Source organism: Mustela erminea, chromosome 16 (assembly GCF_009829155.1).
Source record: "Mustela erminea isolate mMusErm1 chromosome 16, mMusErm1.Pri, whole genome shotgun sequence".
Taxonomy (NCBI): Eukaryota; Metazoa; Chordata; class Mammalia; order Carnivora; family Mustelidae; genus Mustela; species Mustela erminea.
In genome coordinates this window covers 19,368,359-19,384,904 of record NC_045629.1, presented here as the reverse complement: position 1 = coordinate 19,384,904, position 16,546 = coordinate 19,368,359, and the positions used below count along the sequence as shown (strand labels likewise).

General features: G+C 39.4%; 1 protein-coding gene across 1 annotated transcript in view; it reads left to right on the top strand.

Annotated features, from left to right (window-relative positions):
* Positions 1-16,546, top strand: part of CPA6 (carboxypeptidase A6) — a 357,356-nt gene that overhangs the window by 275,561 nt on the left and 65,249 nt on the right. Inside the window, exons 4-6 of the mRNA XM_032315817.1 lie at positions 2,822-2,936; positions 4,993-5,094; positions 7,650-7,754. Of these exons, the coding sequence (XP_032171708.1) occupies positions 2,822-2,936; positions 4,993-5,094; positions 7,650-7,754 (322 nt within the window). The remainder of the gene's footprint in view (positions 1-2,821; positions 2,937-4,992; positions 5,095-7,649; positions 7,755-16,546) is intronic.

Sequence of the window (16,546 nt, the reverse complement as noted above, 5' to 3'; positions counted from 1 at the left end):
AATTTCAAGTTTTGAGCCCCCCTGACCCACCCTAGAAGCTTTGGGGCAGGGGCTTTATACTGAGTGTTGACATCATTTGAAAAGTTCTCAATAGCTCTGGTCACTATCCTAGGAGTGTATGCAACTAGGGTAGGAATAACATCAGCCATAAAGGACCTAGAAAATACAACACTTATAAATGCCATTTTGAGCTCCTCATCAATCTGTGGTGCTGACTACTTAACAAGAAAAATGGGGCTAGAACTGTCACACAACAATTATTTTAATTTTCAGATTGGTCTTTTAGGGCCTGTATTAAGATACTGTCCAGTTATTGAACAGAGAACTGTATTAGTTTTTTAGGATTGTCATAACAAATACCACAGACTGGCTGGTTTAAAAGGCAAAAATTTATTGTCTCATGATTCTCAAGGCTAGAAGACTGAGATCAAGGTGAGGGCAGAGTTGGTTCCTTCTGAGGGCCTTGAGGAAAGGATCTGTCCCAGGCTTCTTTCCATGGTTTGTAGACAGCCATCTTTGCCTCTTCATATCTTCCCTCTATGTGCGTCTTTGTGTCCTGATTTCCCCAGTATATGCAACATAAAATGTACCATTTTAACCATTTTAAATATACAATTCAGTGACATTAAGTACATTCACATTATACAACCATCAGCACATGCATCTCTAGAACTTTCTCATCTTCCCAAACTGAATTTCCTCTTTCTATAAAAACATGTCATATTGGATGAGAGTGCGTCCTGGTGACCAAAGTTTAATTACATCTACAATAATCCTAGTCCCCAATAAGGTCACATTCTGAGGTGCTGGGGCTTAGGACTTCAACATATGAACTGGGGGAGATGGGGACATAATTCAACCCATACCAGATTCCCAAACACAGTAGCTTCAATCAAATAGAATTTACTTCTCTCTCATGGGATGGTCCAAAGGTCCAGAAGCTGTGACTGCACTACTCCAACCACCACTGTTGTTACCATAACTGCCTCTCATGCTATAAAACTGGTGACTAGACACTGGAGTGCTGGGTCCAGCAACGCCGGCTGCCTCTCAACAGTCACATCTCTGTGGCCTTGACATGGCCACAGCACCAGCAGGAGATGGCCTCTGCCTCATTCTTAACTTCCTATCTTACCAGTGTTTACAAATCTGTACCCAGAATCAAGACTGTACTTCCTGCAGTACAGGAAGTCCATAAGGAGAGTAGGCACTTGACCATGTCCAGTACAGACACTCAGGAGAGGAAAAAGGAAACAAGGGTCAGCCATATTCTACTATTCTCTTCATTTGCATTTAATATGGAACTTGAGAGGACAGATACCAGTGATTTTCTAGATTTAATGAACCTGAGTTAGTGGCTTCCAGTTTTTAGCCTAAATTTATCCCCGCATATATTAGCATCACTTTGGTGAGCTTTCAAAAAGGACTGATACTTATTCATAAATATTCTTATCTATGTAGGACCCAGTGTGGTATATTTTTAAAGTTTTTTTTTTTATTTTTAAGTAATCTCTACACCCAAAGTGGTACCCCAGGTCACAACTCCAAGATCCTGAGTCACACGCTCTTCCAACTGAGCCAGTCAGGTGCCCCAGTGTGGCATATTTTTTTAAAGCTCACAGGTAACTTTAAAGCAATGCAGCTTAAGAATCACTAGCCTAATTGGATAGGCAAATACTAAGGAATCCAAAAACCAGTTCTATTTAGGACACTTGGAGACTTTAAAAGAAAACTGAAATGCTTAAGAGTTTATTCCTCAAAGAAGTTAATATCCATCTAGAACGATCCCATACAACTTGAAACTGAAAAACTTTATAATTTTCCTATTTTGGTGAAAACACTAGTAAACTTGACTAGAAAATATTAAGATAAATCCGTTGTAGGAGCAATTCTCCATTAGAATTATTTCGACAATTATCTGAAAGGACATTTCATGATGTGACTGGTAATATGTCATGTCATTTATCAATTGATAATGATAAATGATAAAGAATCTAATCAATTAAGAGTCATAGCTTTTTGTACTGAAACTCCTGGGGAAACATTGCCTTTCTAATAGGAACAATGGTAGTTCTATCAGGAGCTGCCAAACAAACAGATATATCAGCATCAGAGCTTCATAACTTTCTGGTGATAAATGTGGGGAATTGCTCTTACCTTGAGTGGGAACAATTTGCACTTGTTTGTATTTAGAAGGTCTGTCCACTTTGGAAATAATGCAATGACAATATACCATGGCTCAATTTTGTAAACATTCAAACATTTTTTGAACTTTTTGAAAACTTTTTTGTGGTGTGTTGTCTTGCTTTGGGGTTCATAATATTACACTGGACTCAGAGTCTAAAGACTAGAATTCAGATTCACGTTCCGAGTTCAAATTCTGACTCTGTACTCCCTAGCAGAGTGATGTTGGCAGGTTCTTAACCTTTTGGGAGCTTATTTTTCCCTGTCTGTAAAACGGAAGTAACAAAAAAATCTACCTTATAGGGTGTTTAACTCAGCTGGTGTACATGAAGTATGTAGCATGGTATCTAAATAGGTACTCAATAAATGTAAATGCTCATACCCATCATTCAGTTCTTGTAGCTGTTCAGTCAGTGGTAGTAATTATCATTTGAGAATATCTAGCTGTAATTTTACCTTTTATGTTCTTTACCTAATTTAATAGTTTCTATTTCCCAAAAGAGAACATTTTCCCAACATTTGATATTTTTAGAGATGTCAATATTTGCTATCCTTTTTTTCATAAATGCATAATTTCCTTTTCAAATTTTATATGATCGCCATTCAGATTGCATCATGTCTATCATTTCAAATCCAGGGTCCTCATAGAAGATCTTCAGAACACACTGGAAAAGGCAAGCAGTTTGCGAACCCAGAGAAATAGAAGATACCTGTCTGGATATAATTATGAAGTTTATCACTCCTTAGAAGAAGTATGTAATCAGAGGAGCTTTTGTTTTTGGTTTTTTTTTTTTTTTTAATAAATACATCTTTATCATTTAGGTCTGATGGCTGGGAGAAAAGCATAAAGATAGAGGCAGGGGCCATATGAAGAATATATAGAGTTCTTATATGGCCCAGCCAGCTCAGTTCATCATCTCCTCCATTATTAAGCCTTTATAAGAAATAGGGAAATAAGTTGGATTTAATTTGCTTTACCCAAACCACCCCTCCAAAATACATGGGAAGGGCAATGGAAAAGTGAGTTAATGCTACTATAATTGCAGTTGTGAAAACCTTAACTAAAAAGCCATGGAAGGTAGATCTAGTCAGAGTTTGAGGGCAGTGATTTGGATGGGGGTGGAGTGAATGTTGATGCTTGCCACATAGCTTCTGCACAAGTTGAGACCTCCCAAAGGCCAAGTTTTATTTGCAGAATCTCAGGGCCTTTAAAAATATTATTATTTATTCTTCCTATTATTCATTCTACAACAACCTCATTCCTACCATTATATCCTTTACTGGTCACCTAGACAATACCTAATTACTCTTTGAATCAGCCCAAGCAAAAAGATGGTTGTTTCTACTCTCGAAGATGGAATTAGAACTCCTCACCTCCAACCCCAGCATATTACATGCACCCACAGCACATGGATATGATATCTGTCATAGTTTTTATGTATGTAATTGTAGGACCACTTGATTAATGCTTTTCTCTCCTCATAAGCTTCAAGTTCAATGAGGGCAGGCTATTTCTTTCTTGTTCACCACTATATCCCCAGTGGCAAGCAAATAGGAACCTCCAAGTAGGTAGTAGATGACAGAATAAATAAATGAAGAAGTACATAGATTTTCCAGCTTCCCCTGAATTGAGCAAAGGAATGTCAGGCATAAAAAAAATTAATGTGATCCTGTTATATTCTAAGGAGAATATTTGGTTATCTTGATAATGACTTTTTTTCCAAAATTATTTTCATATATTTCATGTTCCAACATATGTTTTAGAAGCTTGAAATTAGAAGCAATGGGAAGGTTTTAGCTAGCTTGGCACATGGAAGTGTTATAAAATGCACTAGAAAAAAATTTTAAATATATCTGTAGATATGTACATACATATATATACATATATACACATAAGATATATATATATAATATACACATATATATATGTGTATGCTCATTAGACTAAATAAGAATAGAAAGAAAAGAAAGCTTGGGTACTTCTCAAAATCTAAATTTTTCAGCACAGACTGTCTTGCACACCATGGATTAAAGGGACACTTCTGTGTGACTTCCTTACTTCTTGTAAAGCTTTTAAGTCAGAAATGTCATTCATATTTCTAAGTGCCTTATTCATCCATCTCAAATATACCTTCTTCTGATGACAGATAAGTGTGTGTGACAGGATCAATGCAAATTTATGGCCGTTACTGGGGAAATTATTCAGAGTATGCCCTCTGATATGTGACTTGAATAACCTTTAAATGCAGAAGACAATGCCTTTTTCTTAGCATCTTCTTTTCAGTGGCAAATTATAATATATGGGGCTTTAATAGACCCTTTCAAGTAGTTTGCATAGTTTTCTTTTCCTCTTAAGTACTTGGGAGGGAAATGGAAATAATTTTTGTTTTCAAAAAGAATCCAGAACACATGGATTAATTTTCTACAAAGCTCTGCCATCAAGATACTAATGATAAATGGTAGTAGAAGGTATGCATTAAAAAGGGGACAATATAAAGACACAAAGCTACTATTTGTAAAGACAGAAAATAAAATATAATTTTAAGTATCTTAAGGAAAATTAAAAATACAAAACTGATTTTTTTTGAATCCACAGATTTATTAATTAGAAATTCCACCTGCCCTCATATTACTCTCCACTTCCACATACTACCACCCACACAAACACTGAGGTCACTCTTTTTGTTCAGTTTTATACTCATGTATACTCTTTGAGCCTGAGACTTATTGCTGCTTTTTGTTACCTTTTGTTCTCTGAAAGCTCCATAACTGGGAGAGTCTGACATGGTTTTCGTTTATTTGTTTTAGATTCAAAATTGGATGCGTCATCTAAATAAAACTCATTCAGGTCTCATTCACATGTTCTCTATTGGAAAATCGTATGAGGGAAGGTCTCTATATGTTTTAAAGGTAAAAATAATTTTTTTATTTAGCAAGCATAAAAACATTTATTTATTTAGTAAACATCTTTTTCAAGTTTGACTTATGGGAAAAAATGAAATGGTCTTTTGCAGCATCTCATATTTAATATCATCTGATAATTTCCCTTAGATTGTTGGGCCATATTTAAATTTTGCCATTGAGTATTCCAGGGAATGCTATTTATAACATAGAGTTGTTGATGCACTTAAAAATAATGGTATTCAAAATTATTGTGAGCTGGTGCTACTTAAGGTGAACCAGTGCAAAACTACATAAATGTATATGTATAAGAAAGTATATGCCCTTCCCAGTCTTTGACCCTACATTCTCTCCTAGCTACTTACCCAGAGCTCTCTATCTCTTCTCAGCCAAACGTCTGAAAAGTTTTCTTTATATCACTGTTTCTATTTCCTTACCTCCCATTCAGACCTTGACTCAATGGCCTTCACCCCCATGGCTCTTCTAAAATTTCTCTTGCTGAGACCAACAATGACTCCTAGTTGGTTCTCCTCCTTTGTCTTTGACCATACCCTCCTGTCCCACTCACTGGCTCCTCTCCCCATGTCCTTCCCATGAGTTCTGATCATCCCAGAACTCTCTGCTCAGACTCTATACTCTCCCTCTACCAACTTCTCTAGATGGACACTTCCACCCCCATGGTTTCAACAATCATTCTGAAAATTTCTATTTAGTTGGGGTCCACTCTCTGGAGCTTTACATTCGTATGTCCTTACCTACTTGACATTCTCATCTCAATTTTCACAAAAGCACCTCAGACTCAGAATGGCACCATTCTGTGACTGCAGTCAAAAAGCATGAACATCACCCTAAATTCCTCTTCTTCATTTTTACCACTTCCTTTAAATATACCACTGAGAACTGACAATTCTCTCTTCTAAATATCTTTTGGATCTGCTCCAGTTCCTTCTCTTGTCTTCCCTACTCTTGCCCTAACTTATCTCTGGATCTCTTCTCCATGGACTATTGCAATAAAGCATTCAGTAAGGAGTTCCTTTCAAGTTCCTGTCCTCGCCCCTCTCATACTCTAATCTGTCACTACTGAGCATGACCTTGTGTTCATCTGTGCCTTTGTCTCTCTGTCTCACAGACATACCCCTCTCCTATGAAATACACGATGAAGCCTTAACTCTTTTACATAAGATCCAGGGATTTCATGTATTCTCTGCCTCTGTGTCCAATTTCATCTGCCATTTCATCTTCATACCCCCAAAATAGTTCTTCAAAGAGGATGTGCCCAGATTCTCTTCCAAACTTGAGATCCCTTCTTCCAACTTGTCTGCTGGGCAAGCTTCAAGTCTTACCCAACTACTCAAGTGTTCCTCCCCTGAAAAGCCTTATTTTATTCTCTGGGAAAATTAGACATTACACCCCATGCTCCCTAAGCAACTTATGCATGTCCACATCACAATGATTGATTGTTCCCATATCTGCCCTCCTTATTAGCATATAAACTCTTTGTCTTTTCATCTTTGAATCTCCAGTGTCAAGCACAGTATCAAAAAAGGATTTCCTGAAGTATTACTTGAGTGAAGTAATGAATGAAAACTAGGTCCCCTATGAATATAATGTTAATAGCTACCTATTTGTTATTGAGTTAAAAACCACATTTAAGTAATATCGATATAATGAGATTATAAAGAAAACTCTGTCACTTGATTTTAGAAATCAATTTGCTTTGCTTTCCCATTTTGTGTTGTAATAAAGTTTGACTTTGTACAGCAATAAAACTTAATTATTGCTGGGGTGCGTGGTGGCTCAGTCAGTTAAGTGTCTTCCTTCAGCTCTGGTCATGATTCCAGGGTCCTGGGATCGAGTCCTGCATTGTGCTCACTGGGGAGTCTGCTTCTCTCTCTCTACCCCTCTTCCTGCTCCTGCACTCTTTCTCCCTCTCTCTCTCTTTCTCAAATAAATAAAATCCTTTAAAAATTTTTTTAAAAACATAATTATTGCTTTAAGAAATACTCTTTGTGATTCTGATTCTCTTGGAGGAGGGGGTTAGGAGGAAGAGGAATTTAGCTTTTTACTTAACAATCACATGTGATATTGAAGAAGAAGCAAACTTGGGGCACCTGGGTGGCTCAACCAGTTAAGCATCCGGTTCTTGATTTCAGCTTAGGTCATGGTCTTGGGGTCGTGAGATCAAGCCCTAAATTGGGCTCTGCACTCAGTGTGGAATCTGCCTGGGATTCTCTCTCTCTCCCTCTTCCTCAGCCCCTCCTTGTGTGTTCTTGTTATAAATAAATAAATAAAATCTTTTAAAAAGAGAAGAAAACTTATTTAAGGGATTGCCCTTTTTTGTCTATTTTCCTGTTAGATTTGTAATTAAGGCAATAAATTTATTATTTCTGCATAAGCAGGCCTGAACTTCAGAAATAGATAGGAAATTTCTGTATCTTTTTTGTGGGCTATCTAATGACTCAAACTATAGTGAAGAACTGCACTGAAATCTTATTAAATCATGCTGATCAATGACTTTAAAAATAAAAGCCTGAGTTGGTTACTATGAATGTTCTTGTTTTCAGCTGGGCAGAAGATCACAAACTTACAAAAGAGCTGTCTGGATAGACTGTGGTATTCATGCAAGAGAATGGATTGGTCCTGCTTTTTGCCAGTGGTTTGTAAAAGAAGTAAGTTAAATCCTTTATACAATGTCCATTTCAACTAACTGTTGCTTCCCATGTGTTTTTATTCTGCTCAAGAAGCAAAACTAGGAACTTAAAGCCAGCAATACCTGATTGAATGGTAAAACCTTGATTTGGTGGGTTACTTTCATGGTTCTGAAAATCCCTCATTACTCTGGCTCAGTTTATCCTCGCCTCTGTCCTCAGAGGTTGGAGTTACCAGCCCTCATTAAAAGAAAGGATCAGAGTTTCAGAGCATTTATTAGTTTGTGGACAAATTAGGAACCAACCAGGCAGCTGATTTATGGTAAAAGGCTAAACATCTAATTTATGGTGCGCCAGAGCAGTTTCTCATACAATATCCAACTTGGAAAATTCTGTACCACTTATCACAATGATCTCATATATGCTATAACAATAAAGGGATGAGCAAACAATTGCATTTTGCTTTCCTGCTATAGATCTGTGATATAATACCAAAGCCCCTTTGCATCTATGGATTTTACATTCTCAGTTTTACTGAGAATTTACTCAGTATTACCATCAGAATTGTTTTTCAGTAATTCTGATGGTTGAAGATTCATTGTGATTTCTTATCAGAGGTTTCATTTAAATTATGTCTTCTGAGGCTAGTGTATCAAGTGGGTCCCTATTCCAAGCATGGGTCAATGGAGGGAACCTCATGGACCAACATCTTAATGTGTTTTGATATTTTCTATTCATCATCCAGAATGCAATGATTTCCATGGTTATTTTCAAACTTACTTGGTTTGTTTTGAAGATTCTTAAAATCAATCACTAGTACTGGTAATGAAAGTGAAGAAGTCTAAGGATATGAAGTTTCAAAGCCATAAAATAACCCTACAAATTTCTTTAGTCCTCTATTTGTAGGGAACCATTAAGAACACAAAAGATCTTTAAATATTTTAGTTCTATTTCACTGTGTTTTGTGGAAAAATTAGGTGCCCTGCTGAGGTTTGTGATTTTGAGAGCACTCTTACTCTTGGGAAAATATACCTCATAAGTGTCAAAAATGTACTAAATTTGCAAAATCTGCTTCCTGCCACTACCATACCCACATACATATTTTCAATTTTATAAATATGATGTAATAACAAAAATTTTTAAATAATTCCCACTCAGTGCATTAAGAAATTCATATTCTCTTAAAATAAAATTTCATCCTGGTAGGACAAATGCAAAATCTAATAAGAAATCAATTCTAGGAGCATCTGTGTGATGCTCAGTTGAGCATGAAACTCCTGGCTTCAGCTCAGGTCTGATCACAGGGTCATGAAATCAAGCACTGTGTCAGACTCTGTGCTCTGTATGGAGTCTGCTTGTCCCTCTCCTTCTGTCCTTCCCTCTGCCCCTCTTCCTGATCATGCAAGCACTCTTTTTCTAAAATAAATAAAATCTTTAAGAAATTAACTCTATTACCTTGTGTTAAATATCTGTTGTTATACATACAACATATTGCCTGCTTTCTTAAGTTTCAAAAAGAAAAAGGAGAAAAATGGATAAGTATAGAACATCTGTCGTTAATAAACTGTGGTCTTATGTTAAAAGATGTAGGAATGTATGTCCCAAACATTTTACTTTACCCTCACAATGTGCAACTTCTTTACAACACTTAAACTTACTTTACTGGTTCATGTAGTTGTCTGTCTCTTCCTGTACCAATGCCAAGGGTAGATACTATCCTGTTCATTGTTAAATCCTCAGAACCTACAAAATACTTATTTAACCAATCTTCAAATATTAGTTAATGAATGGGAATAGTGAGAATCCAGTGATAATGATGTGGAAAGATTTCTGGGAGAAGACTTGTCCAATCATCTCATAGGAAATAAATGGTACCACATGGACTTTGATAATGCACAGTCTGTACAGCCATATACCCAATACCCAAGCTAAGTTTCCAAGAAAGAGGATAACACAGTATAAACATGGAAAAAGGATGAGGCATATATAATGCCTGTCAATCAAGGGTTTTTGACTTTAGAGGAAGAAAAAGAAGCATCGATTAAGATTAGGCTCCATTTCACCCAAGAAGGGAAAGGCCTCATTCTTCTGTCACCAGGCCATCGTCAAACATGCACATGACTCTGGCCGTTTCCATGTCTCTGCTACTCTTTCCACACCCCTATCACTCTCGCTGTTTCAGGCTGCCCACATACTCCTCCACTTAATCACTTAAATTTCACCTCTGAGTCAGGGCAGCAACCAGAAATTGGGAAAAGAAGCCTTAGAGGTCACTAGTATCTGTGACCTTGTGGAAGCAGTGGGGCTGCCAAGGGGGTGGAATTGACTGGAGTGGTTGGATATTGACACTTGACAGGCTTGTAAGAGATGCTCTCATCTTGCTTCTTTGAAGGCCCCTTCCCATTTATGGTGGTACTGGGGACAAGGAGAAAAGGAATGTCAATGATGTCAATAACTTTAAACCTGCCAAGCATTAGAACAACATCTCTTCTACACTAATTCATTCCCTTATTAATCCTCAGTCTCCCAAAGCAGACAGGAGGCATCTGGCCCAAGAGGGGTTCCGGGCAGTGTCCCTTCCACAGGCCATCTCCCCTCTAACCCAGAAGTCCAATAACCAGGTCCCAGGCTTTCAACTCACTAATTTCTGTGCCTTCTCTAGGGGAACCAGGGAAATTCTGGGCTCTTTCTCTGCGTTCTAGGAGGCTCTACAGGGCTGGGTCTACACTGCCAGTTGTCTCCTCCTGCACTTGCCACATATCAGCATGGAAGGATCAAGTGAGGGGATGTCCTCTCAGAGAGATACGTGGTGAAAAAAATAGAGGTCCTCTTTCTTACGTTGTTTACCCTAATCTCTCAGTAGTTTCTACCATCTCTTGATTTCCCTGGAATCTCAACCCCAGGAGAGGAGGGTGGGTCAGAAGCCAAACATTTGGCTTCACACTTCTGTCCTTCTTGAATGTTTTCCCCAAACCAAAGGGCCTACAACAACATTGATAACCTGATATGGTTTCTACGGGCCAGCCAGCCAGGTGCAACTAGCCAGGTACCTGTGGCTCAGGATCTCTCACAAGGCTGCAGTCACGATGTCATCTGGATCTTCAGTCATCTCCAGGCTTGTTGGGGGAAAATCTGCTTTTGAGCTCACTCAGGTGGCTGTTAGCAGTCAGAGGTCCTCCATTGCTGTAAGCAGGAAATATTCATCCTTGCCACATGGGCCTCTCCAGAATACAGCCCACAAGGAGCAGCCAGCTTCCCTGGGAACAGATGAGGGAGGGAGGGAGGGCGAGCAAGCCCACAAGGAGACCAGTCTCTTTGTAAACTGACCTCAGAAGTGGCATCCTATCACTTTTGCCATATTCTGTCCTTTAGAAGTGAGTCAGTACTTCCTGACTCTAATCAAGAGGTAGAGTATGGAACACAAAACGATGTGGACCCAAGATAGGAATCGTTGGAGACCCTTAAAGGCTGCCCTCCATGCTTTGATGGGACTTTACCTCAGCTAGCTACCACTAGAATTTTTGCATCCTTACTAGGACGTGAACTAGGAGAAAATTTTATCAAGCCCTTCTGGGATCCTTACAGCAGCTTGCCTAGAAGATCCTTGCACAAGGGTGCCTGTGTGGCTCCATCAATTCAGTGTCTGACTTTCAATTTCGGTTCAGGTCGTGATCCCATGATCTGTGAAATCCAGCCCAACGTCTGCTTCTGCACTTGAGTGGAAAGCCTGTCTAGGTATCTCTCTCCCTCCGCCCCTCTCCCACTTGCATGTGTGTGTGTGCCTTCCCCCTTTCTGTCTCTCAAAAGAAGAAGTAGCAGTAGTAGTAGTAGTAGTACTAGTAGTAGTAGTAGTAGTAGAAGTTATTTGCACAGCAGTTGATAATGAGACAACCCTGGTTTGGGACAGGAGCTCTGAAATTCACTAGCTGTGTGATCTTGGAACAAGTTGTTTCCCCTCTCTGAACCTCAGTCATATATGACACACTGGGTTATTGGGACAATTAAAAGTCATATATGACAGTCATATATGACACACTGGGTTATTGGGACAGTAAAAGACACTTAAAACCTTCCATTGCTTGGCATAGAATCCTTTAATAAAATCAATTATCAGTAGCAGTAGTATCAGTAGTATCAGCAATTATATATATATATATATATATATATATATATATCTTTAATGCTTAACATTGAAAAAATATTTTCTCACACTCATACCGCTATAGGGAATATGTAGCTTCAGTTCAATAATGGGGTGGATCTCAAGTAAAAGGAGCAATTGGTATGGCTTAAGGGGTAAGGAAGCACAGGAGCTTTTGTGCTCTGGTTGTGAGTGTTGATGACTGCTGGGAAAGGAGATCAGACCTGCAGGGGACCCAAGAACTTGGGAGTCTGGCCAGTGCACCCTCACTCCCTTCTTGGGCTTCTGGGGTTTCAGGGGAGCCTTTGGCCCTTGAGGATATTTGGAGGCTGTGCCCGGAAGAGCAGGAGCAGGAGGCCCCCTTGAGACAGGCTGGACCTTGGACCCAGAGTTGGCCTGCTTCTGCCTGAGGCAGTAGTTTTGGGCCTGGAGCCTTTGGAACTCCCTCTCTGCCCACAGAACAGCCTTCTGGCTCTCCTCACTTCTCCTCTCCAACAGGAGGCACTCCCAGTCATGCAAGGAGGAGATTTTCTGCCATTCCCCGTGCAGGTCCTGGGCCATGGACCTGTAGATGCCTAAGTTCCAGTGGGCAGCATCCGCCTTCCTGTGCACCTTGGCAAGTTCATTCTTCACTTGCAGGCAGCGTGCCTTCTCCTCCATCATCTTCCTCTCCAGGTGTTTGATGTGCTCTTCGCACAGCTGAGGCTCTGCCTCGAGCTTCAGGCGCAACTTCTGAATCTCACTTTCCAGGAGGGTGTTTCACAGGTGAAAAGATACTTGCTCAGCTTGGTGGATTGTTTTGTTTCTTGGGAGCTCTTCATTCCTCTGAGGTGCCTTCTTCCGTGCCCTGGAGGGCTTTCCTTTGTTCACAGGGCTCTCCCTGAGGACACATGGTCAGTGGAGGAGGAGCCAGTCTCCACCTGCCTCCTTGAGCCCCCACCTTCCAGATGATCTCTAAGCAGCTCTAGCAGATGCATCACCTTCAGTATGATCTGGCTTAGGGTGTGGCATTGGCTCTGGCCCTCACCGGTGGCCTGCCACCACACTCCTCCATCAGGAAGCTCGGGCCTGCCTCCTTCCCCTGCCTCTTCCTGCACTCTCTGTCCACAGCTGCCAATGTCCTGAACAGGCGAGTCTGCACTTCCCTGCAGATCAGGACTGTCCTTGAAGCCTCCTGGTATTTTCCTCGCAGGGGGTTCTCCATCTTCCTGGGCTGCTCCAGAGATGGGATTTTCATCAGTCAGCTGGTGAGAGTTCTTCAACAGCCTTTCCCGAACTCCCTTCACCAGGTGCATAGCGTTTTCCACTGAAAAATACCTGACATCTTGATTCAGGGCAGCCAGAGCAAGAATCTGTAACTGGAGAGGACTGGCCTTCTGCTCAGATGATGTGACGGCTCCACAGGCTTGTGCCTCCGGTTCGGTCGTCTCTATGCCTTTTCCAGACACTTCATTCTGGGCACAATGCCCCTTCTTCTTCTTAAGCTGAGTTCCCTCTTTCCTAGGAACACCACCACGGCAGTGCACACCAGGATCTCCCAGCAAAACCCAGAGACTCGTGGCACATGTGGCAAAAGTTCATATATCACCAAGCCAGCAGCCCACAGCTGCTCCAGGACAACCCACAGCTGCTCCAGAGAGCTGTGTAGGGAGACATTTTGATGGCCACCAGCTGGCTCCAAAGAGCCTTGTGGCTTTGTCTCCGATCACCAGTGAGTGTCCTATGGGCCACTAGTAACTACTTGGAACCCCTAGGAAGGTTCTGTCTCCAAAGCAAACCAGTGCCTGGCAACAGGAGCTGAGGGTAGTTGGCGTGGGGGAGGTTAACCTGAGTCTCCAATGCAAACCAGTACCTGGCAACAGGAGCTGATAATAGTCGGAGGGGGTGAGGGGTACCTGAGTTCTATCGATGGCTAGTCTTACATGCCCAGAGTTATGCATAGCACTTAATTTATGCCTTCAATAATTCTACGTTGCAGGGGAAAATTTTGCCAGCATTTTTATCGTAGAATGTTTAGAAAGTGACTGAGGAAATATTTGATTTCCAAGTAAGAATGGCTTTCCCAAGCATAAAAGCAAAGGAGAAAGTCATAAAGGAAATGATTGACAGCTCTGACTTAATGAGAACATTATAGAGGAGTATTTAATGATAAGAAAAACTGTCCATGACATGTTTTATCTTTTATTATAATCTTATCACATGTTTTATCTATTATAATCTTATCATTTATTATTATTTATCAAAAAATAAAAGACCAGCATGGATGTTATAATTTCAATATGGTAAAATTTGTATCAGAAATATATACATATGAGCAATATGCTAAATACTAAAAGAATTATGAGGGATTTTTATTTTCTTCATACTTTTCTGAATTTTCCAAATTTTCTATATTAAGCAGAAGTTTAAAACAAATTTAACCCATCCAACACTGAATGCATTTCATTCTTGAATTCCTTTATGAGTTCATATATTCCTACAGGTATTTTAGAGTTAGTGGTTGAATTCTACTTAACTCAGTGGCATACCAAAGATAAAATGAAAATTGTGATGATCCAAGGGAAAATTGAGACAAAAATAGTCAGAAATGGAAAGTTCTTTCAGACTTTGAAGAACTATGATATAGGTGAATCTAATTTGATTCTGTCAAAGAAAGATGGAAGTACACATAAAAAACTTTTTAAAGAAAAATCCTCTTAGTGACTTATAGATAAGTCACTATATTCCTCTGCTCCTACCTAATTTGAAAATTCACCCTTCCAGGTCCAGCCCATTACACTGGAAAACCATCTCCATTACACATTCCCACCCATCTATACTTGGCACCAGTGATGGCTAATTCTGGTCCCAAAATCTGACATGTGATTCAGAGGTTTTAAGTAGATTATCTAAATAGCCAAAAATAGGAGAGGAGTGAAAGAGACTTTCAGGTAAGGGGGTTATTTCTAAGAACAGATGATGATTCTGAGCATGGTAAATAGCACTATTTGGAGAGTATGGTGGGTTATGGGTATAGGATGGAGCTTTACTGAAGACTTGGTAGTTGTGTAAGAAGTCTTCCAACCAGGAAGCTTTCCAGAATGTGAAGGCTCTTTGTCCCAGGATCCAAAAGCATTCTAAGGAATACATCTTTGGATAAGCATCTCTTTCAGTCTCTTTATGTCTTCCTGGTTACTAAAGGTAAAAATAAATTCCCTCTAATGTAAGTGTGAAACTCAGTTTTGGTTCAAAAATGAACCACTAAAAATAAGCCTTTTAAAGATAACTTATATTGTATGTATAAAATGCCCAAAACTATGGAATAAATAAGTAATTGAGACAGCTATTAAGCCTAGGTCACATTTTTTTTTTTTAATTTAAAATTTAGGTAGCTAACATTCAGTGCAATATTGGTTCTGGAGAAGTCAGTGACTCATCACTTACATGCAACACCCAATGCTCATCATAACAAATGTCCTCCTTAATACCCATCACCCATTTAGCCCATCCTCCACCCACCTCCCTCCATCAACCCCATTTTTTCTCTATTGTTAAGTCTCTTATGGCTTGTTTCCCTCTCTCTTTTTTTCTTTCTCCCTTCCCTCTTGTTCATCTGTTTTCTTTCTTAAATTCTACATATGAATGAGATAATTTGGCAGTTGTCTTTCTTGACTGACTTATTTCACTTAACTTAATACACTCTAGCTCCATCCATGTCGTTGCAAATGGTAAGATTTCATTCTTTTGGATGGCTGAGTAATGTTCCTTGTGTGTGTGTGTGTGTACTGCTTCTTTTTTATCCATTCATCAGTTGATGGACAGTTAGGCTCTCTCCATAGTTTGGCTATTGTTGATAATGCTGCTATAAACATCAAGGTTCATGTACTCCTTCGAATCTGTAATTGTGTATATTTTGGGTAAATACCTAGTAGTACAATTCCGGGATTATAGGATCTATTTTTTAGCTTTTTAAAGAACCTCCATACTATTCTCCAGAGTAGCTGCACCAGTTTGTGTTCCCACCAACAATCCAAGAGGGTTCCCCTTTCTCCATATCCTTACCAACACCTGGGGGTTTTTTGTGATATTAGTTTTAGTCATTCTGACAGGTGTGAGATGCTGCCTCATCATGATTCTGATTTGTATTTTCCTGATGATGAGTGATGTTGAGCACCTTTTCATGTGTCAAGTCATCTGGATGTCTTCTTTGGAAAAATGTCTATTTATGTCTTCTGCCCATTTCTTAACTGGATTATTTGTTTTTTGGGTGTTGAGTTTGATAACTTCTTGGTAGATTTTGACTAGTAACGATTTATCAGTTATGTCATTTGTAAATATCTTCTCTCATTCTGTAAATTGCCTTTTAGTTTTGCTATTTCCTTCACTGTTCAGAAGCTTATCTTGATGAAGTCCCAATAGTTTATTTTTGCTTTTATTTTCCTTTTCTCTAGAGATGTATCTAGTAAAAAGTTGATAGCCATGGTCAATGTCAAAGATGTTTCTGCCTGTGTTTTTCTCTGAAATGTTGATGCCTTCCTGTCTCACATTTAGTTCTTTTATCCATTTTGAATTTGTTTTTGTGTGGTGTAAGAAAGTGGTCCAGTTTCATTGTTCTCCATGTTGCTATCTGGTTTTCTTAACACCATTTGTTAAAGAGACTGTCTTCTTTCCATCAGATATCCTTTCCTACAAA